This window comes from Rhinoderma darwinii, chromosome 7 (genome assembly GCF_050947455.1).
Source record: "Rhinoderma darwinii isolate aRhiDar2 chromosome 7, aRhiDar2.hap1, whole genome shotgun sequence".
Classification (NCBI taxonomy): Eukaryota; Metazoa; Chordata; class Amphibia; order Anura; family Rhinodermatidae; genus Rhinoderma; species Rhinoderma darwinii.
Genome location: NC_134693.1, coordinates 9,038,701 through 9,063,126, shown reverse-complemented (window position 1 = coordinate 9,063,126; position 24,426 = coordinate 9,038,701). Strand labels below are relative to the sequence as shown.

General features: G+C 43.4%; 2 protein-coding genes across 4 annotated transcripts in view; one reads left to right on the top strand and one right to left on the bottom strand.

The window, feature by feature from the left end:
• MYSM1 (Myb like, SWIRM and MPN domains 1) overlaps nucleotides 1-9,046 on the bottom strand; it is a 31,528-nt gene extending 22,482 nt beyond the window's left edge. Inside the window, exons 1-5 of one of the 2 annotated variants that reach the window (XM_075832696.1) lie at nucleotides 8,963-9,046; nucleotides 7,735-7,813; nucleotides 5,602-5,672; nucleotides 2,792-2,869; nucleotides 1,879-1,908 (exon numbers count right to left, since the gene is read on the bottom strand). In XM_075832696.1, coding sequence (XP_075688811.1) covers nucleotides 1,879-1,908; nucleotides 2,792-2,869; nucleotides 5,602-5,672; nucleotides 7,735-7,813; nucleotides 8,963-9,018 — 314 coding nt within the window. In that variant the 5' untranslated portion in view covers nucleotides 9,019-9,046. The remainder of the gene's footprint in view (nucleotides 1-1,878; nucleotides 1,909-2,791; nucleotides 2,870-5,601; nucleotides 5,673-7,734; nucleotides 7,814-8,962) is intronic. The other variant, XM_075832697.1, reaches the window with a different exon arrangement.
• Nucleotides 9,047-9,188: 142 nt separating this feature from the next.
• Nucleotides 9,189-24,426, top strand: part of OMA1 (OMA1 zinc metallopeptidase) — a 59,155-nt gene continuing 43,917 nt past the window's right edge. Inside the window, exons 1-4 of one of the 2 annotated variants that reach the window (XM_075832699.1) lie at nucleotides 9,189-9,520; nucleotides 17,128-17,547; nucleotides 18,941-19,169; nucleotides 24,038-24,211. In XM_075832699.1, coding sequence (XP_075688814.1) covers nucleotides 17,138-17,547; nucleotides 18,941-19,169; nucleotides 24,038-24,211 — 813 coding nt within the window. In that variant the 5' untranslated portion in view covers nucleotides 9,189-9,520; nucleotides 17,128-17,137. The remainder of the gene's footprint in view (nucleotides 9,521-17,127; nucleotides 17,548-18,940; nucleotides 19,170-24,037; nucleotides 24,212-24,426) is intronic. The other variant, XM_075832698.1, reaches the window with a different exon arrangement.

Below are 24,426 nucleotides of genomic sequence, written 5' to 3'. Positions count from 1 at the left end.
GCGGTGCAGGGTCGGTGCAGCCCGCTGTTCTGGTCCCTGTAGTTCCACAGTTACTGCTTGTCCTCCAACATCGACAATCCTGGCAGTGACCTAAAGCTCCAACAGGGAAGAAAAGCGGGACATAGTGCAGCACCTCCACACCGTCCAGTTCACAATTCTTTTATTCCATACTTACAAGAAGAACATAGTATCAAAAGGATAAAAACGGATAAAATCAGTGATGCACAAGCGGCACGCCAAACACTCGCGCCCGACCCTGGGTTTCGCCCTCCCGGCTTCCTCTGGGGCATCTGATTTTATCCTTTTGATACTAGGTTCTTCTTGTAAGTATGGAATAAAAGAAGCGTGAACTACACGGTGTGGAAGGTGCTGCACTATGTCCCGCTTTTTTTACATGTTGGAGTTTAAGGTCCTGTTCACACTGAATTTTTTTACCGTGGCAAAAACCGCGGCAAAAAATAGCATAAACTGCCTCTTATTGATTTCAATGGGAGGTGGAGGCGTTTTTTTCCCGCAAGCAAAAAAAAAACGCTCGCGGTAAAAAGAAGTGACATGCCCTATCTTGAGGCGTTTTCCAGCCTCAAAAACCCCATTGAAATCAATGGGAGACGGAAATAAATGCATTTTTTTTGCCACGATTTTTTTACGCATTTTTTGGCAAAAAACGCTCGCGGCTATTCCCTCTGTTGAAGAAATAGCTAAAAAATAAAAAAAAAAAAAAAAAAGCCTAAAAAAACACATCAAAAATCACGGAAAAAAGGCGTGGGGGGCAAAACCAAAAGCCAGAGCTGATTTTTCTAGGCAGAATTTTCTGCCTGCAAACAAACTCAGTGTGAACTGACCCTCAGGTTGCTGCCAGGATTGTCGATGTTGGAGGACAAGCAGTAACTGTGGAACTACAGGGACCAGAACAGCGGGCTGCACCGACACTGCACCGCGGACCTATCCGCCTGCAGAAAGACTAGGACTCTGTATTCTGATCGAGTACACATTGGATTTTTTTATATATACACACACACACACATGTCTTTCTGCAAGTTGTCAATGCCCCTCCCACTGAGGATCACTTACTTATGAAAACCAGTACAAAAGGAGACTGGGGACAAGCTGACACTTTTCAGATTTCTTTCTGAAGAGGTGTTATTTATCGTAGAATAAGAAGAAGTTCTGCAGCTTCCTAACATAATATTCCTACACCACAAGTTTATGTCGCGCAATTAGAGAAAATGTAATTATTACACATCCGTTCATGAACGCACTACAATTAAAAAGCACGACCAGAGACTTTCTAATGCACTTTATGTTTAAATTCTTCACCCTTTTCAAGATGCCGGCTTGCGGTCAGTGAATCTGAAAACCAGTCCTAACCTAAAACCTCACAGCTGAGGGTTTGTTATAATTGCATCTTGTCTAGACAAATCAGCAGCACAAATCTCTCTCCTGTCCTGATAGTTACAATTGTATCCAGTCTAGACAATCCTCTGTGAGCTAAACAGTCTGGACTCCAGACTGATACATTTTACCTGCAATGATACATTGTAACAAACTATCAGGACAGGATAGAGATTTGTGTTGATCTAATTAGCTCACAGTCTAGACTGGAGACAATAGTAACAAAGCCCCAGCTGTAAGAAGTATTAGGTCTGTACAGCTTTTCAGCCTTTGAATGTAAAACAAGCATGTTCCCATTCACTTGCAGCAAGCAGAAATCTTGAAAACGGTGAGGAAATGAGAAACAAAATATTTTAGAGATATGTTCAATATACAATGAATAAACTTTACTTAGGGGGAGGAGAACCCCTTTAATTGAAAGCCTTACATATTACCAGCGCTCATACAAGAACTACATGCGATCACGGAGTCTCTCTCGCTACTTACGGAACTCGCGTCACTTTCTTCTGCGGACTCCTGAAAGAGAGAACACACTGTATGTAACACAGAGCTGCCGATGATAAACCCGTGACATTATCCCTAGAGCAATCTGCTGGTAATAAAAGGGGTCTCCACTCTGGACAATCTCTACCTGTTAGAAGGTCCCTTGACAATAAGCAGATCACACAGCGTCCCCCTGCTGGGAACCCCAGAGATCAGTTGTGATCGGTGGGTAACCTGGCAGTAAGTGTTCAATTTCTCTGCAGCGCCACCAGAGGAGAAATTAAGTATTACACAGTGTCCATTCATATCAATGTGCTGTCTGTGTAATACAGGGCAGGTGCTCCAGAGAGAGAGAGAGAGATGCTCTATGTAACCGCTCTCCACCCTGACCTAGAGATGAGGATCCTGAACAGAGGACCCCCCGATATTACCTCATAATTCCCTAATAGGAGGTATGGAAATGGGTTTTCTAAACTGGACAATTCTTTAATTATCGTGACGGGGCGATTTCATAACATTTTAGTAATTTGAGGGCATCTGTACGCACAGTAGTAGCGAGAGCGGCAAAACCAAACGCAGTTTTACCGCGGTTTCTGTGCGTTTTTTGTCTGCGCTGCTTGTACATGTAAAAAAAATACAGGGCAATCTGCTTCACCTGTACAAACCAGGCAGCCAAAAACCGCATGGCTCTTAGCTGCGCCGTTCACCACCGCTACATTACAGGGCAGCCCGGCCGTCTCCATGATTTGGTTATAGACGTGCGACCGTGTAATTTATAAGGAGAATGTGGAGCTGTGGGGGTCATTGATCAGACTGTTCCAGAATCAGCTCCGGTTACCACTACCCCCTCCCGATCTCCCAGTTGCCCCCCGTCCCACTTGCTACAACATGAGGGATATCGGGGTCTGTACTGAACCTCTTGATGCCGGGTTTGTCTTCATCTTTAGCTTCAGACCAGAACTTGGCTGCGGGAGGTTTGTCAGAGAAATAATATCTGGCAGCAGCTAAGGAAGAATCGTAAGAAAAAAATGTAATACAACAACGCCGGCCGCAGCGCCGCGCAGTGATATCCCGCTAATCCGGAATCCGGTAATCCGTAGTCTGATAATTCGGCACAGAACTCGAACATGATGGAGAATTTTATAAGACCAGAAGCAGCAGACGGAGGAGAGAGGTTTTTTCTTTTGGTCGGAACACGTCTCTCATAACACAGGCGGACACATTTATTACACAACAGGACGGTGTAGACACAAAAGCCAAACCCTCACCCCCACCAACTGTGCGCTAATCATTTTATAAAAATAAGAAAAAAAAACTTTATTAACGTCACGAATATGAGGAATACATGTAATAATGTATTCACCGCGTACACAACAGACAATTGTGGGTTAAAAAGTGTCCATGGACGGCCATTAGCTAAAGTGTAACGAAAAAAAAATGCAATAATTGAGCTGCTATTTTGTCACTATGTGAATCCGGAACTCCTAGAAATCTTTTCACCTCAAAGTAACTTTTTTTGCTGCTTTTTTTTTTTCTTGTGAAACCGTCCACATCTATTTTCTCACACTTCCCGATTCTGGCAGTCGCTAGAGGCGTCTCTTACCGTGTGTGACGTTTGCCGGTACTGTATGTAATATTCAATCTGCCCGTAGGAAGGTCTCTGCCTCTATGTACCATACAGTCTCTATAGAGTATCAGGCAGCAGCAGAGAAGAGATTGTGAGGAGCTCTGCTGCCGACCGGTCTAGAATATGTGAGCGGAGCTTCACTAGAAGAAGCGCAGGTCTGGTGGCGGCTCCATGTCCCCTCGCTAGACCTGCGCTCCTTCTCCTAGTGAAGCGCCGGTCACATATTATAGACTGGACAGCGGCAGAGCTCATCACATTCTCTTCTCTGCCTGATACTCTATAGACCCAACCGTTTTTGCACCAAGAAATTTTTTTCAGGGAGGGGGGGGGGTGGAATTATGGTCAGTTCACACGTTGCGTGAATACTGAGCGCAAGAACTGCTCAGAAATTTACCTGCGATGCTGAGTTTTATTTTCAATTGTATTTGCGTAATCGCTGCTTATTTTACAGGTTTTCTCCATTGCATTCAATGAGGAGGTAAAACCCACAACAAACAGCAGTTGTTGCGTTTATTGCGGCAATTCCGCTGCAAATACGCAACTCAGAAAAAAAACTAAAAATATACTTACCCAGAAGTCTGTGTTCTTCCTGCAGCCCGTCCTACTGGGGTGACATTTCATCCCATGTGACCTCCGCTGCAGCCAATCACAGGCCGGTTAAATACTCAGTTTTCCACAGCGGACATTCTGAGCAAAAAACTGCACCACAGTTTGGTGCAGTTTTTCGCCCGAAATTCCCTGCGGCAATTGCGGTATTGGTCCGCAGCCGGTGGTTGGGGGATCACTGCTATAGAGGACTGTATAGAGGCAGAGACCTTCCTGACGCCGCCCGCTGGCAGCAGAGTCTTTACACCGACTATTCAAACGCTGCGGGGATCTCCGCTAGCAACAGCAGAAAGTCAAGAAATAAAGTGTAGTAGAAAAGTGTCAGAGGGGCCAAATAAAACACATCGAACACAAAAAGGAGCCCAAATTCATGAAATATATTCGTAATATCGGGAGGAAACCTCCACCTCCTATCTGGTCATTCATCAAATTCTCCAGAAAAGTAAAAAAAATATTTTCAACAAAAAAGGATCAGGTTACCCAATTCTGAAGGCCCCATGATGCACACGACCGTAGATTTAGTCCATAATTACGGACCCATTCGTTTCTATGGCCCTCCCGTATATTTACAGGAATGTGTCCGTGCCGTAGAAAGGCTCCGCAGATGATAGGACATGTAATATTTTTGTCTTTTTTGCGGGCCGTGCTCCTATACCTTATAATGGGAGCACAGCCCGCAAATGCGGGTGACAGTCCGCGGCCGGCTGCGCCCGTAACCACAGATCGTGTGCACGGGGCCTGAGACGGTTACAATATGGTTAACTAATGGCCGTCCATGGACACTTTTTAACCCGCAATTGTCTGTTTTGTCGGAGGTGAAAACATCAATTAAATATATTCCTCATATCAGTGTCATTAATAAAGTTTCTTTAATATACAATTAAATAATCCCTCTGATTCATTCTACAGTTTATACAATATTCGTACATACATTGCTTTCAAGATCTCGGCTTGCTGTCATTTAAGAAGGAACCATCAATGATTACTTCCAGGGGGATGACCAGCAGCTTATTTCCTGCAGGAAGAAAGGTTAAGGCATGTTCAAATCCAACATGTCCAATCCATCCCCCCTGACATCGGGGGAGAATCAGGACCCCCCCCCCCCCCCCATTCATCTAACGTGTACGCACACCTTCACAGCGCAGTTATCGGAGCAGCGTCTTGTAACGAGCCGTGCACCTGTGTGTTCATCACATGACCTGGATAGATTTTTATTCACTGGAAATAAACATTGAAGGTTTCCATTCACCAACAGTTAGCAGAGATCTTGAAAATCATGAAGAATTGATAAAAGAAACTTTTCATTACACTTATTTGCTGATACTGGAATCCCCTTTAACACTTTGTTTTGGAATATTTATTCAGAGACGTTCTATGACCGTCTGATATTCCGGACTCAGTTTCCTTTCAGAACTCAGTGACCGGAGAGAGAGCGAGGTTTACAGAACGTGAGCAGCCGGAAAAACTGCCGCCCCTTGTCAGGTAAAGGATACTCCTCTTCTAGCAGCATCTTCTCTATGGCGGCGCGGTTCTCATCACTGATTGTACTGTCCAGAGTCCACGGCTGTAGAACCAAAACAGATCAGAAAAGAATGGTCTCTGATTGTGTGTCAGTCTTTACTGCATCATTATATTCATGAAAAAGGAAGAACAGGATAAACAAAACTAGAAGACCCTCTAAGGTATTGAAGTGTCTCAGTGCGACGAATTGTGTAGGAACGCAGAACAAATAACTGTCCTCTGTATTATAGGAGCTCAGATAAACTGTGAGGAGAATGTAGGTCAACAACCTTGATGACTGTTTCTTGTTAGAGCCAGCAGAATAGTGATTGCAGCTCTGGAGTATAATACAGGATGCAACTCAGGATCAGTACAGGATAAGTAATGTAATGTACACAGTGACTCCACCAGCAGAATAGTGAGTGCAGCTCTGGAGTATAATACAGGATGTAACTCAGGATCAGTACAGGATAAGTAATGTATGTACACAGTGACTCCGCCAGCAGAATAGTGAGTGCAGCTCTGGAGTATAATACAGGATGTAACTCAGGAGCAGTACAGGATAAGTAATGTAATGTATGTACACAGTGACTCCACCAGCAGAATAGTGAGTGCAGCTCTGGAGTATAATACAGGATGTAACTCAGGATCAGTACAGGATATGTAATGTATGTACACAGTGACTCCACCAGCAGAATAGTGAGTGCAGCTCTGGAGTATAATACAGGATGTAACTCAGGATCAGTACAGGATAAGTAATGTATGTACACAGTGACTCCACCAGCAGAATAGTGAGTGCAGCTCTGGAGTATAATACAGGATGTAACTCAGGATCAGTGCAGGATAAGTAATGTAATGTATGTACACAGTGACTCCACCAGCAGAATAGTGAGTGCAGCTCTGGAGTATAATACAGGATGTAACTCAGGATCAGTGCAGGATAAGTAATGTAATGTATGTACACAGTGACTCCACCAGCAGAATAGTGAGTGCAGCTCTGGAGTATAATACAGGATGTAACTCAGGATCAGTACAGGATAAGTAATGTATGTACACAGTGACTCTACCAGCAGAATAGCGAGTGTAGCTCTGGAGTATAATACAGCATGTAACTCAGGATCAGTACAGGATAAGTAATGCAATGTATGTACACAGTGACTCCACCAGCAGAATAGTGAGTGCAGCTCTGGAGTATAATACAGGATAGAACTCAGGATCAGTACAGGATAAGTAATGTAATGTATGTACAGTGACTCCACCAGCAGAATAGTGAGTGCAGCTCTGGAGTATAATACAGGATGTAACTCAGGATCAGTACAGGATAAGTAATGTAATGTATGTACACAGTGACTCCACCAGCAGAATAGTGAGTGCAGCTCTGGAGTATAATACAGGATGTAACTCAGGATGAGTACAGAATAAGTAATGTAATGTATGTATATAGTGACTCCAGCAGCAGAATAGTGAGTGCAGCTCTGGAGTATAATACAGGATGTAACTCAGGATGAGTACAGAATAAGTAATGTAATGTATGTATATAGTGACTCCACCAGCAGAATAGTGAGTGCAGCTCTGGAGTATAATACAGGATGTAACTCAGGATCAGTACAGGATAAGTAATGTAATGTATGTACACAGTGACTCCACCAGCAGAATAGTGAGTGCAGCTCTGGAGTATAATACAGGATGTAACTCAGGATCAGTACAGGATAAGTAATGTAATGTATGTACACAGTGACTCTACCAGCAGAATAGTGAGCGCAGCTCTGGAGTATAATACAGGATGTAACTCAGGATCAGTACAGGATAAGTAATGTAATGTATGTACACAGTGACTCCACCAGCAGAATAGTGAGTGCAGCTCTGCAGTATAATACAGGATATAACTCAGGATCAGTACAGGATAAGTAATGTATGTACACAGTGACTCCACCAGCAGAATAGTGAGTGCAGCTCTGGAGTATAATACAGGATCAGTAATGTAATAATGTAGATTAATTCTATATATAAGCAGAATATTGGTTCTTATAAGTGGACAGAACATTTAAATACATATAAGTATAAAAGTGGAGATGCCCTTGAAATGCGCTCGGACACAGTAGACAAGGTGGAGCTCTGTTACTTACAGTCAGCATGTCTTCCCGTTTCCACACGGAGTCCAGGTAGTGATCGGGGGTGAATGGCGAGCTCTGGCTTTCGTACGTTCTGTAGAACACATATAGAGGAGGTCAGTGGAGCAGTCTCTGTATACAGCTCCCTGATCTACACCGACCGACCTGTTTACACACAGAAGCTGAAAACCCATCCTGACCTAATACTTCTCACAGCTGAGGGTTTGTTACAATTGAATCCAGTCTAGATAGTCCTCTGTGAGTTAAACAGCTTTGGCTCGAGACTGATACATTTTACCTGCACTGATACATTGCAACAAACTATCAGAACAGGAGAGAGAGTTGTGCTTTTGATGTATTTATCTCACAAAGGATTTTCTAGACTGATACATTGTAATAAAACCTCAGCTATGAGAAGTATTAGGTGTGTATGTTTTCAACTTCTGAATGTAGACAAAAATATTCCCATTCACTGACAGCAAACGGAGATCTTGAAAATGATGCGGAAATCAAACAAAGTCTGGTAGAAAGTTGCAGAACTCATTATTAAAAGACAAAGATGGGTCTACAACCGCTGAATATGGGGGCGCTCAGTCCTGTGCTCAGCCGCTTCCATATCTGCCGTAGATCGCGACATTTCTGTCAGACCGCCGCCGCTGATCTTTTAGGACATATTCAGTCCATTTGCCATAAAAAGAGTAAAAAAAAAAAAAAAAAAACAAAAAACTTTAAAATGTACAAACAAAAAAATATTTATAAAATACTTTAAAAAAAAAAAAAAACAATCAGCAACACGTGGGCGTGGCATAAAATGTAAGTGGAGCCCCGCCCACGTTTCACGCTTCGCACACGTCTGAGATTATTACTGGCAGGACTTTATTTTTTTCTTTACATTAATATTTGGTCGTGTAAAAAAAATGTTGTCCAAGAAAAAAATTATTCACAGGCGAATTGCAAACGAACCGCGACACCGCAGCGTATCCCTGATCTAATGAACACAGGAGGGCCAGACACGGACAGAATTTGATTGTAAGCTCTTCTGGCAAGATTTAATACACACAAAAGAAAAGAACCGGGGTAATCAGATATTAGATTGTCAGCTCCTTAGCCAAGACTCTATTATGTATCTAATAATATGAAATAATAAATGCCTATTAGATTGCAAGCTCTTCTGCCTCACACCCCTCCCCCCAATACTGCCAGTAGAACATCATATACAGTACAACGTGCTACAAGTCCTCACCCCCTGCAGGATTCAGTCACATCTCCCTCTATGTCCACATCCGTCTCCTCCGCCATGTTGTCTGCGGCTCAAACAGCCTTTGCCTGCGTCACCGGAACTACAGCCAATCAGCGTCTCCGGCAGCCACCTTAGTACACCCTCTACGCTTCCTTCCAGGCGTCATATTGAGCCTCCATAGGGTTATTTTCGCGTAGAAAAGCTAAATAGGCCATCTTTGTACACCCACTTGACTTCCTTTTCGTTAAAACCAGATCATTTCAGCACTCGGCTTCTCCTGGGGTGATGGTTTCGTATCTATATTCTAATGTATAATATTGAAAGTAAAATGTTTTACCTTGACCTAGATACTATCTAATAGAAACGGGTGCACCAAGATGGCAGTGACGTGATAACCTTGATCTCCGTGTGTTCTGCCCGTCCCGTCCCCCCAGGTTCTAGTGAGTCTGTTACCCTGGAGACTTCTCTGGGGACGTTTTATTAGTGGTGGACGGAGGGTAAATGGAAGGACTTGTCTGTGACAGGCCATGACCCCGACGTCTCCTTGGCTGCAGAGTTGTGGTGAGTAGGGGGTTGGGGTAACTGTGTGGGGAGTGTGACAATACCTGGCAGGGTGACCACACAAGCAGGAAGTGGCATCTGTGACAGTTGTAGAGGCAATGAAGTTGTGGAACTACAAACACCAGCATTCCCTGACAGTCTACACCATGCCCGGCTTATGGTAAAGTTGGCGCCGCAATCACTTCAGCAAGTGTGCCGCCATGTGAGTCTTGGCCATTTATTTTACTCCCAATAGGCGTAAAAAGAAATGCCAGTTCTATGTGAATAACGTTCAATCACTGTATAATAAACTTTCTAATCTACTTTGTAATACCATTCGGCACAGTTTTCAAGACCTCTGCTTGCTGTCAGACAATGTAACCATTGTTGTTTAGATGTGGAGTCTGAAAACCTGTCCTAATCTAATACTTCTCACAGCTAATAGTTTGTTACAGTTGTATCCAGTCTAGATATTCCTTTATGCGCTAAATACATCATAATCAGAAATCTGTGTACATACATTACATTATTATACTGTATTATACTCCAGAGCTGCACTCACTATTCTGCTGGTGGAGTCACTGTGTACATACATTACTTATCCTGTACTAATCCTGAGTTATATCCTGTATTATACTGCAGAGCTGCACTAACTATTCTGCTGGTGGAGTCACTGTGTACATACATTACATTACTTATCCTGCACTGATCCTGAGTTACATCCTGTATTATACTCCAGAGCTGCACTCACTATTCTGCTGGTGGAGTCACTGTGTACATACATTACATTACTTATCCTGCACTGATCCTGAGTTACATCCTGTATTATACTCCAGAGCTGCACTCACTATTCTGCTGGTGGAGTCACTGTGTACATACATTACTTATCCTGTACTGATCCTGAGTTATATCCTGTATTATACTCCAGAGCTGCACTCACTATTCTGCTGGTGGAGTCACTGTGTACATACATTGCATTACTTATCCTGTACTGATCCTGAGTTACATCCTGTATTATACTCCAGAGCTGCACTCACTATTCTGCTGGTGGAGTCACTGTGTACATACCTTACATTACTTATCCTGTACTGATCCTGAGTTATATCCTGTATTATACTCCAGAGCTGTACTCACTATTCTGCTGGTGGAGTCACTGTGCGCATACATTACATTACTTCTCCCGTACTGATCCTGAGTTACATCATGTATTATACTCCAGAGCTGCACTCACTATTCTGCTGGTGGAGTCACTGTGTACATACATTACATTACTTCTCCCGTACTGATCCTGAGTTACATCCTGTATTATATTCCAGAGCTGCACTCACTATTCTGCTGGTGGAGTCACTGTGTACATACATTACATTACTTATCCTGTACTGATCCTGAGTTATATCCTGTATTATACTCCAGAGCTGCACTCACTATTCTGCTGGTGGTCACTGTGTACATACATTACATTACTTCTCCTGTACTGATCCAGAGTTACATCCTGTATTATACTCCAGAGCTGCACTCACTATTCTGCTGGTGAAGTCACTGTGTACATACATGACATTACTTATCCTGTACTGATCCTGAGTTATATCCTGTATTATACTCCAGAGCTGCACTCACTATTCTGCTGGTGGAGTCACTGTGTACATACATTACTTATCCTGTACTGATCCTGAGTTATATCCTGTATCTTACTACAGAGCTGCACTCACTATTCTGCTGGTGGAGTCACTGTGTACATACATTACATTACTTCTCCTGTACTGATCCTGAGTTACATCCTGTATTATACTCCAGAGCTGCACTCACTATTCTGCTGGTGAAGTCACTGTGTACATACATTACTTATCCTGTACTGATCCTGAGCTGCATCCTGTATTATACTCCAGAGCTGCACTCGCTATTCTGCTGGTGGAGTCACTGTGTACATACATGACATTACTTATCCTGTACTGATCCTGAGTTACATCCTGTATTATACTCCAGAGCTGCACTCACTATTCTGCTGGTGGAGTCACTGTGTACATACATTACATTACTTATCCTGTACTGATCCTGAGTTACATCCTGTATTATACTCCAGAGCTGCACTCACTATTCTGCTGGTGGAGTCACTGTGTACATACATTACATTACTTATCCTGTACTGATCCTGAGTTACATCCTGTATTATACTCCAGAGCTGCACTCCCTATTCTGCTGGTGCAGTCACTGTATACATACATTACAGTACTAATCCTGAGTTACATCCTGTATTATACTCCAGAGCTGCACTCTCTATTCTGCTGGTGGTGTCACTGTGTACATACATTACATTACTTATCCTGTAGTGATCCTGAGTTACATCCTGTATTATACTCCAGAGCTGCACTCACTATTCTGCTGGTGGAGTCACTGTGTACATACATTACATTACTTATCCTGTAGTGATCCTGAGTTACATCCTGTATTATACTCCAGAGCTGCACTCACTATTCTGCTGGTGGAGTCACTGTGTACATACATTACATTACTTCTCCTGTACTGATCCTGAGTTATATCCTGTATTATACTCCAGAGCTGCACTCACTATTCTGCTGGTGGAGTCACTGTGTACATACATTACATTACTTCTCCTGTACTGATCCTGAGTTACATCCTGTATTATACTCCAGAGCTGCACTCACTATTCTGCTGGTGGAGTCACTGTGTACATACATTACATTACTTATCCTGTACTGATCCTGAGTTATATCCTGTATTATACTCCAGAGCTGCACTCACTATTCTGCTGGTGGAGTCACTGTGTACATACATTACATTACTTCTCCTGTACTGATCCTGAGTTACATCCTGTATTATACTCCAGAGCTGCACTCACTATTCTGCTGGTGAAGTCACTGTGTACATACATTACTTATCCTGTACTGATCCTGAGCTGCATCCTGTATTATACTCCAGAGCTGCACTCGCTATTCTGCTGGTGGAGTCACTGTGTACATACATTACATTACTTATCCTGTACTGATCCTGAGCTGCATCCTGTATAATACTCCAGAGCTGCACTCACTATTCTGCTGGTGGAGTCACTGTGTACATACATTACATTACTTATCCTGTACTGATCCTGAGTTACATCCTGTATTATACTCCAGAGCTGCACTCACTATTCTGCTGGTGGAGTCACTGTGTACATACATTACATTACTTATCCTGTACTGATCCTGAGTTACATTCTGTATTATACTCCAGAGCTGCACTCACTATTCTGCTGGTGCAGTCACTGTGTACATACATTACATTACTTATCCTGTACTAATCCTGAGTTACATCCTGTATTATACTCCAGAGCTGCACTCTCTATTCTGCTGGTGTTGTCACTGTGTACATACATTACATTACTTCTCCTGTACTGATCCTGAGTTACATCCTGTATTATATTCCAGAGCTGCACTCACTATTCTGCTGGTGAAGTCACGGTGTACATACATTACTTATCCTGTACTGATCCTGAGCTGCATCCTGTATTATACTCCAGAGCTGCACTCGCTATTCTGCTGGTGGAGTCACTGTGTACATACATTACATTACTTATCCTGTACTGATCCTGAGTTACATCCTGTATTATACTCCAGAGCTGCACTCACTATTCTGCTGGTGGAGTCACTGTGTACATACATTACATTACTTCTCCTGTACTGATCCTGAGTTACATCCTGTATTATACTCCAGAGCTGCACTCACTATTCTGCTGGTGGAGTCACTGTGTACATACATTACATTACTTCTCCTGTACTGATCCTGAGTTATATCCTGTATTATACTCCAGAGCTGCACTCACTATTCTGCTGGTGGAGTCACTGTGTACATACATTACATTACTTCTCCTGTACTGATCCTGAGTTACATCCTGTATTATACTCCAGAGCTGCACTCACTATTCTGCTGGTGGAGTCACTGTGTACATACATTACATTACTTATCCTGTACTGATCCTGAGTTATATCCTGTATTATACTCCAGAGCTGCACTCACTATTCTGCTGGTGGAGTCACTGTGTACATACATTACTTATCCTGTACTGATCCTGAGTTATATCCTATATTATACTCCAGAGCTGCACTCACTATTCTGCTGGTGGAGTCACTGTGTACATACATTACATTACTTCTCCTGTACTGATCCTGAGTTACATCCTGTATTATACTCCAGAGCTGCACTCACTATTCTGCTGGTGAAGTCACTGTGTACATACATTACTTATCCTGTACTGATCCTGAGCTGCATCCTGTATTATACTCCAGAGCTGCACTCGCTATTCTGCTGGTGGAGTCACTGTGTACATACATTACATTACTTATCCTGTACTGATCCTGAGCTGCATCCTGTATAATACTCCAGAGCTGCACTCACTATTGTGCTGGTGGAGTCACTGTGTACATACATTACATTACTTATCCTGTACTGATCCTGAGTTACATCCTGTATTATACTCCAGAGCTGCACTCACTATTCTGCTGGTGGAGTCACTGTGTACATACATTACATTACTTATCCTGTACTGATCCTGAGTTACATGCTGTATTATACTCCAGAGCTGCACTCACTATTCTGCTGGTGCAGTCACTGTGTACATACATTACATTACTTATCCTGTACTAATCCTGAGTTACATCCTGTATTATACTCCAGAGCTGCACTCACTATTCTGCTGGTGTTGTCACTGTGTACATACATTACATTACTTCTCCTGTACTGATCCTGAGTTACATCCTGTATTATATTCCAGAGCTGCACTCACTATTCTGCTGGTGAAGTCACGGTGTACATACATTACTTATCCTGTACTGATCCTGAGCTGCATCCTGTATTATACTCCAGAGCTGCACTCGCTATTCTGCTAGTGGAGTCACTGTGTACATACATTACATTACTTATCCTGTACTGATCCTGAGTTACATTCTGTATTATACTCCAGAGCTGCACTCACTATTCTGCTGGTGCAGTCACTGTGTACATACATTACATTACTTATCCTGTACTAATCCTGAGTTACATCCTGTATTATACTCCAGAGCTGCACTCACTATTCTGCTGGTGTTGTCACTGTGTACATACATTACATTACTTCTCCTGTACTGATCCTGAGTTACATCCTGTATTATATTCCAGAGCTGCACTCACTATTCTGCTGGTGAAGTCACGGTGTACATACATTACTTATCCTGTACTGATCCTGAGCTGCATCCTGTATTATACTCCAGAGCTGCACTCGCTATTCTGCTAGTGGAGTCACTGTGTACATACATTACATTACTTATCCTGTACTGATCCTGAGCTGCATCCTGTATTATACTCCAGAGCTGCACTCGCTATTCTGCTAGTGGAGTCACTGTGTACATACATTACATTACTTATCCTGTACTGATCCTGAGTTACATCCTGTATTATACTCCAGAGCTGCACTCACTATTCTGCTGGTGGAGTCACTGTGTACATACATTACATTACTTCTCCTGTACTGATCCTGAGTTACATCCTGTATTATACTCCAGAGCTGCACTCACTATTCTGCTGGTGGAGTCACTGTGTACATACATTACATTACTTCTCCTGTACTGATCCTGAGTTATATCCTGTATTATACTCCAGAGCTGCACTCACTATTCTGCTGGTGGAGTCACTGTGTACATACATTACATTACTTCTCCTGTACTGATCCTGAGTTACATCCTGTATTATACTCCAGAGCTGCACTCACTATTCTGCTGGTGGAGTCACTGTGTACATACATTACATTACTTATCCTGTACTGATCCTGAGTTATATCCTGTATTATACTCCAGAGCTGCACTCACTATTCTGCTGGTGGAGTCACTGTGTACATACATTACATTACTTATCCTGTACTGATCCTGAGTTATATCCTGTATTATACTCCAGAGCTGCACTCACTATTCTGCTGGTGGAGTCACTGTGTACATACATTACATTACTTCTCCTGTACTGATCCTGAGTTACATCCTGTATTATACTCCAGAGCTGCACTCACTATTCTGCTGGTGAAGTCACTGTGTACATACATTACTTATCCTGTACTGATCCTGAGCTGCATCCTGTATTATACTCCAGAGCTGCACTCGCTATTCTGCTGGTGGAGTCACTGTGTACATACATTACATTACTTATCCTGTACTGATCCTGAGCTGCATCCTGTATAATACTCCAGAGCTGCACTCACTATTGTGCTGGTGGAGTCACTGTGTACATACATTACATTACTTATCCTGTACTGATCCTGAGTTACATCCTGTATTATACTCCAGAGCTGCACTCACTATTCTGCTGGTGGAGTCACTGTGTACATACATTACATTACTTATCCTGTACTGATCCTGAGTTACATGCTGTATTATACTCCAGAGCTGCACTCACTATTCTGCTGTTGCAGTCACTGTGTACATACATTACATTACTTATCCTGTACTAATCCTGAGTTACATCCTGTATTATACTCCAGAGCTGCACTCACTATTCTGCTGGTGTTGTCACTGTGTACATACATTACATTACTTCTCCTGTACTGATCCTGAGTTACATCCTGTATTATATTCCAGAGCTGCACTCACTATTCTGCTGGTGAAGTCACGGTGTACATACATTACTTATCCTGTACTGATCCTGAGCTGCATCCTGTATTATACTCCAGAGCTGCACTCGCTATTCTGCTAGTGGAGTCACTGTGTACATACATTACATTACTTATCCTGTACTGATCCTGAGTTACATTCTGTATTATACTCCAGAGCTGCACTCACTATTCTGCTGGTTCAGTCACTGTGTACTTACATTACTTATCCTGTACTAATCCTGAGTTACATCCTGTATTATACTCCAGAGCTGCACTCTCTATTCTGCTGGTGGTGTCACTGTGTACATACATTACATTACTTATCCTGTAGTGATCCTGAGTTACATCCTGTATTATACTCCAGAGCTGCACTCACTATTCTGCTGGTGGAGTCACTGTGTACATACATTACATTACTTATCCTGTACTGATCCTGAGTTACGTCTTGCTGCATTATACTCCAGAGCTGCACTCACTATTTTACAGTCTTTAAAGCTAAAATATCCCCAGTATTCCCTTCTTGTTCAGTGTCTCCGTTCTAATAGGTGCTCAGTAAGCAGGTATGGTTTTGCCTGACATCAAGTTTGACTGTTATAAAACACAACCAGCAGACTTGTGAATGCAGCTCTGAATTATAAACTGTAAAATGATATTCAGATGTGACTCTTGCCGCTGATCCGTTTTGATACTGGTTGTTAAATGGCGTTTGATAACTGCGGGATATCGGCAATGATGGGAATGATTTTCTCTGTGGATAATGTGCGTGATTGTTGTAGATCTTGTTCCACGTGGAGATTCTCGTCTAATAACGGATTATATTCTACAAGTAACGATTCCTATAGGGAGATCAGATTCCCTGCAGGCGGTGGCACCAGAATAAAAGCTCTGACATTATATTACAGAATTGTTTATAAATCCATCCCATAATATAAACCTTATAATGGCTGCGCTTTACATGATACATTGTGTCGGACGCTATGGAAACATTGTAATCCTTCCGTTCATTTTTCCATCTTTATAGGGGGATTAGGATGGAGGCCGCCCGGATCCTGTGCATCTCCAGTCGGACGATCTGCTCCCTGAACAGACTAGTCTCTAGATTAACCCTTCGTAATGCATCAAATACAAGAAGGCAGAACAAGTCCCTGAAGACTGGACTATATCCTGCCGCGTCGGTGCTCGGCCGCTCCTTGACCTCGTCATTGTCCGCCATGCCCCCCGCAGGCTGCAGCACGGTGTATAGAGGCAACCATTGGCATACTAGTTATATACACACCTCAGGTGTCTGCTCAAGGAGCCCTCGGACTCTCACCATAGTACAGAACCCCCCCGGGGGCAGCAGATCCATCCGCACCTCCAGCCGCCTTCATGTCCTGTTACCGCCTCATATCTGGCTCCTCATCAAACCAGTGCAGAAACTGTTTGCGATCATCCTTGGCAGGTCAGGTATAAGCTGTTTTCTTTTATTTATTACACACGACTGGACAGGTCAACAAATTCTCTCCTGAAACACTCTGTGCTGCTGGAGGAGCCCGATCCTTTCTCTATGTAACTCCGTCTTTCACCTTGCACTAATCTCAATTCCCCTCCTCGCAATATGAAGCTGCTCCTGTCACATCAATACATGAGTTAACAGTTCAGCACACTAGTCTCCTGAAATACTCTGCGGTGCTGAGGTCCCCGTTTCGTCCACTATGTAACGTTCAGTCTCTGACCTCCCCCTGTCTCCATTTCCGTATTCACATCATGATGCTGCCCCTGTCACATATACACCTGTCCTGGCCCCACAAGAAGATACTGTTCTTTAGAAATACTCTGTGCTGCTGGGGGCTGCTTCTTTCTCTATGTATCTCTCAGTATTTGACGCACTTATCAGCACTCCCCTCCTCACAGTATGACACTGTCACATGTAGCCCTCTCATTAATATATACACACGAGTGGGCAGGTCAGCAAATTCCTTTCCTGAAATATTCTGTGCTGCTGGGAGATCCTGCTCTTTTCACTATGTAACTTTCAGTCTTTCACCTTACACTTCTCTCCACTCCCCTCCTCACACTGTCACATGAAGCCCTCTCCTCACTAATATCTACACATGACTGGACAGGTCACCCCCCCCCCCCACAAGATAAGCACACTCAATTCCTGAAATCCACTGTGCTGCTGTTGTCCCTGATCCTTCCACTATGTAACTTCTCAGTCTTTTTTTTCTCCACACATCATAACATTGCTCCCGTCACATTCAGATCTGTTCCCACCAGGGCCAACATCAAAGCACTACAGGTGGTACTACTGTCAGGAGCCTAAGCAAAGAAGGGGCCCGAACGCACCACCCACCCGCTACCTACCTAATTGTCACTTACACAATTAAAGTCCTTTATTTAATGGGCAAATCTGCTTCCCAACATGATGCCCTTCATTTCACATAAAGGCACAGACCCCGATTACTGTTCAGTCACCCCAGGGGCCACTAAGTCTATGATATGGGAGAGAGGGGCTGCAGATAGTTCTTATTATTCCTCTTCATTTCAATATCCGGGGCACTGATGGAGGTTGATGGACATAATAGGCAGTTTAGGACGGAGGAGCAGGTTTAGGCTCCTGGGCCCCAATGCAGAATTTGGAACAGCCCCCCCTATGTGCCATTTATAATAACAGTGTCTTCCTATTGGGGCCCTCAGACACCAGCGCCCGGGTGTAACTGCTACCTCTGCTCCCCTATAGCTACGCCCCTGATTTAGGAGCCCTGACCAGTTCACTGTATGGGGCTCATATATATATATATATATATATCACGTCCTGGTCCTCATCTCCTCCGTCTCTTGCTTTTTTCTAGGAGTTTGAGGAGATGGTGGAAATCTCTTCCAGCAAACAAGCGGCAGCTGTTCAAAGAGAGCGTGCGGCAGAATAAGTGGCGGCTGTCTCTCGGGGCCGGAGCGCTGGGATTTGTCATCATTCTCTTTTACTTCACCAATCTGGATGAGACTCCAATCACGGGGCGCAGCCGTCTCCTGGTGTTCAGGAAGGAGCACTACAACCTGCTCACCAGCCTGGAGTATGAGAGCGTGAGTATCACCCCGGACACTGGTCATCAAATGGGGGTCAAACTCTGGGAGCGGGAGACGCTTGTTGTAAACTCACCATCCTTTAAAAAATACATTAAGATCCCAGATCATTGCCGGTTTCTCTCTGGACCCTCATTTCTTGACAGTTTCTTCCTTTTCGGTGGTTAAATCCTCATCAATACATGATCATTGTTTATACAGCAGAAGTGTCGCTCTCACTATTGCTCCTGGTGATCGATTGACTGTAAAATATTAAGAAACTTTGAAAATACATTACTTATCTTATACTGCACTTGAGCCTAAATTATACTCCAGAGCTGCACTCACTGTAATGTATGTTCACAGTGACTTCACCAGCAGAATAGTGAGTGCAGCTCTGGAGTATAATACAGGATATAACTCAGGATCAGTACAGGATAAGTAATGTAATGTATGTACACAGTGACTCCACCAGCAGAATAGTGAGTGCAGCTCTGGAGTATAATACAGGATATAACTCAGGATCAGTACAGGATAAGTAATGTAATGTATGTACACAGTGACTCCACCAGCAGAATAGTGAGTGCAGCTCTGGAGTATAATACAGGATGTAACTCAGGATAAGTAATGTAATGTATGTGCACAGTGACTTCACCAACAGAATAGTGAGTGCAGCTCTGGTGTATAATACAAGATATAACTCAGGATCAGTATAGGATAAGTGATGTAATCTATGTACACAGTGACACCACCAGCAGAATAGTGAGTGCAGCTCTGGAGTATAATACAGGATGTAACTCCGGATAAGTACAGGATAAGTAATGTAATGTATGTACACAGTGACTCCACCAGCAGAATAGTGAGTGCAGCGCTGCAGTATAATACAAGATGTAACTCAGGACCAGTACAGGATAAGTAATGTAATGTATGTACACAGTGACTCCACCAGCAGAATAGTGAGTGCAGCTCTGCAGTATAATACAAGATGTAACTCAGGACCAGTACAGGATAAGTAATGTAATGTATGTACACAGTGACTCCACCAGCAGAATAGTGAGTACAGCTCTGCAGTATAATACAGGATATAACTCAGGATCAGTACAGGATAAGTAATGTAATGTATGTACACACTGACTCCACCAGCAGAATAGTGAGTGCAGCGCTGGAGTATAATACAGGATATAACTCAGGATCAGTACAGGATAAGTAATGTAATGTATGTACACAGTGACTCCACCAGCAGAATAGTGAGTGCAGTTCTGGAGTATAATATGGGATGTAACTCAGGATCAGTACAGGATAAGTAATTTAATGTATGTACACAGTGACTCCACCAGCAGAATAGTGAGTGCAGCGCTGGAGTATAATACAGGATATAACTCAGGATCAGTACAGGATAAGTAAGGTAATGTATGTACACACTGACTCCACCAGCAGAATAGTGAGTGCAGCTCTGGAGTATAATACAGGATGTAACTCAGGATCAGTACAGGATAAGTAATGTAATGTATGTACACAGTGACTCCACCAGCAGAATAGTGAGTGCAGCTCTGGAGTATAATATGGGATGTAACTCAGGATCAGTACAGGATAAGTAATTTAATGTATGTACACAGTGACTCCACCAGCAGAATAGTGAGTGCAGCGCTGGAGTATAATACAGGATATAACTCAGGATCAGTACAGGATAAGTAATGTAATGTATGTACACAGAGACTCCACCAGCAGAATAGTGAGTGCAGCTCTGCAGTATAATACAGGATGTAACTCAGGATCAGTACAGATAAGTAATGTAATGTATGTGCACAGTGACTCCACCAGCAGAATAGTGAGTGCAGCTCTGCAGTATAATACAGGATATAACTCAGGATCAGTACAGGATAAGTAATGTATGTACACAGTGACTCCACCAGCAGAATAGTGAGTGCAGCTCTGGAGTATAATACAGGATGTAACTCAGGATCAGTACAGATAAGTAATGTAATGTATGTACACAGTGACTCAATCAGCAGAATAGTGAGTGCAGCTCTGGAGTATAATACAGGATGTAACTCAGGATCAGTAGAAGTTAAGTAATGCCACCATTATGCCAGCTTACAGATGATTGCAACTTTGCTCTGCCATAGTGAATCTTCCAGTGTTATGACAGGGCACCACTTCGCATGGCACAGGGTACTACTACCCATGCTACAGGGCATCTTCCACGCAGCGTCTTCTAGCTCGAGCTTAGCGCTCACGTTTCCCTGAGTAGAGATGAATGACGCCGCCGTCTACTTAAGGAATAGAGAACGGATGTTATTTGCGCAGTTAAGTGCCAGCTGTGAACAATTCTGCTTGATGAAAAGCTAATGAATTTTGAGAGAACGACTTCAGTTAAAGGAGAGGAAAAAAAATACAATTTTTCAAGGCCAAACTAGCGATGTCAGCAGGACACTAATGCGGTAATAAAGACGCTGGAGATTTCTTTCGAACATTTTCTTGAATGATCCGGGAGATGAATCGTCTCGTTACAATCAGATACTCGTCACTATAATAAGACAATACAAAGCTGCCGCTCCCCTCTAAGAAAGATCAGACTATTATAGTCCTTATAATAGTAGAGTGGGTGCGTTATATAGAGCTATGAAGCCTGCAGATAGACCATGTACTCAGCACCCAGCTTTCCTGGAGTTCTGAATGGCACATGTGCCTATTCATAGAGATGTAGTAGGGAATATATCCCAATATAAACAGGAATACCTGCCATTCAGTAGTCTGGAAAAGCTGGGTTACAAGCCTTGTGAGAGCTATAATGGCTGCCATATTGTTTGTAACACAGCTTTCCTAGAGTTCTGAATGGCTCATGTGCCTAGTCAAACAGTGATATAATACCAGTGGATATTTTGCTACGTAACTAGGAAGATCTGCCATTGAGTAGTTTGGGAAAGCTGGGTGACCAGCCTTGAGAGCTACAATTGTTGTTATTATTTTGGTTTTCACCCAGCTTTCCTAGAGCCCTGAATGGCACACATGCCTAGTCTTATAGGGATATGGAAACAGTGATCATATTCCTACATGACTAGGAAGATTTACCATTCAGTAGTCTTGGGAATCTGGGTGACAAGCTCTGTAAAAGAGCTTAGAGGCCGCCATAATGGTTGTCACACAGCTTTCCTAGAGTCCTGAATGACACATCTGCCATGTCATGCAGTGATACAGCAGCAGAGATATATTCCAATATAAACAGGAAGATCTGCCATTCAGTAGTCTGGTAGAGCTGGGTGGAAGCCCTTTGAAAGAAGGGTAGGTGGTCTTATTGATAGTCACCCAACTTTCCCAGAAACAGATGTGACTAAGAAAAAGATGGCTGGAATTCTGTGCAATGTATAGAAAGTTTTTGAGTTTTTATCTCTCATCATTATACTGCTTATTATGGTGCAGGACGTGTTCGCTGCTCTCCGCTGTATCTGCGCCTGCGCCGCACACGTCAAGACGTTTCTCTTTATGTCGGGTTCTGGTTTGTACAATGTCTCCTGCTGTGTATTCCAATAAATGGCAGCGGGGGAGCGCTAAGAACTCGTCGTGCTCGACGCGCAAAAACGTTATTTACGGACAGCTGGTAAATAACCGCAATGTCTCTGCGAAATAATTCTGTCATCATGAGAAGATGCCGGTAATGATGTCGTGGAGCTGTCACAAAATATATAAAGATATCTACCAAGGAGATGGATATCAGAGAGACAGAAGATTATAGATGGATAGATAGATGGATGGATAGATGGATGGATAGATGGATGGATAGATGGATGGATAGATGGATAGATGGATAGATGGATGGATAGATGGATGGATGGATGGATGGATGGATGGATGGATGGATTGATTTGGATGGATGGATGGATGGATGGATGGATGGATGGATGGATGGATGGATTTGGATCCATGGATGGATGGATGGATGGATTTGGATCCATGGATGGATGGATGGATTGATTTGGATCCATGGATGGATGGATGGATTGATTTGGATCCATGGATGGATGGATGGATTGATTTGGATCCATGGATGGATGGATGGATTGATTTGGATCCATGGATGGATGGATGGATTGATTTGGATCCATGGATGGATGGATGGATGGATGGATTGATTTGGATCCATGGATGGATGGATTTGGATCCAGCAGCACCGGTATAGTGTGGGTGCAAGCCCAAGGGAGCAGACCAAGATCCCAATTTTATACAATGCAAAAAAATAGGCAGCACTCTGTTATTTTTAGGTGAAAAAAGGTGGGTGCTTTATTGCCCCATGTGCAACGTTTCAGCTCCTTCCCCTGGGGCTTTGGATTGCTGCCTATTTTTTGCATTGTATAGATAGATATGAGATTGTTGTGTGGAATCAGGTATATAATAAGAAACCACACTGGAACGGATGACTGAAATATTTTTCTGGTGTTTTCCTTATTTTGGGGTAAAATGCTCCATGTGTCAGTTTTACGTGTAGGTTCTGTGTTGTCTATGGTATGTGGGTGATTGAATGGCCGTCTCGGGCCGCGCTTCCTCATTGTGTCATTGAATTCTCCTTCTGTTCTGTCTTTCCGCAGAGTATGGAGAACGCTGCAGATTATCTCCCGCACCCAACAATAAAACCAATTATTTCTCATTCTTCTTCTTTTCTCTCCGTATGACAGAATACATTGCAGCGGGTTTCTCCAAGCGCAGCAAATCTGCCGTCCCCCATGTTGGCTCCTCGAGATAGCCGGACTCAGACGGCCCTTGTCGCCTTTCTAGGGTCTCCGCTGGTTCATGGTCTCCAGCCCCCCGTGCAGAGCAGATCGGACATTACATGTAGCATGTGCTGAGCCGTCACCTTCAGATCTTCTACATTCTCTTGTGTTTCCTTCTTGCAGCTGATTGAGGAGTATAAGGACGTCCTGCTCCCCGCAGAGGACGGACGTTATCAACTTGTACAGAGGATTGTCGACCACCTTATCGCCTGCAACCGCGACCTCCCCGAGGTGTCCAAGATCCAGTGGGCCGTGCACGTAGTGGACAAGCCAGAGGTCAATGCTTTCGTGCTGCCGGTGAGACGTGTACAATTCTCCCCTCGGGCGGTAGCGTCCAATTTGTGGCTCTCCAGCTGTGCAAAACCACAACTCCCAGCATTCCCAGCCGGCCTGTGGCTATCATGGCATGCTGAGATCTGTAGTTCTGCAAAAGGTAGAAAGCTGTAGGTTGGGGACCGTTGTGTTAGGACATATGGAGGTAATAAAAGGGGCCCCTACTATCAGCCAGAGTT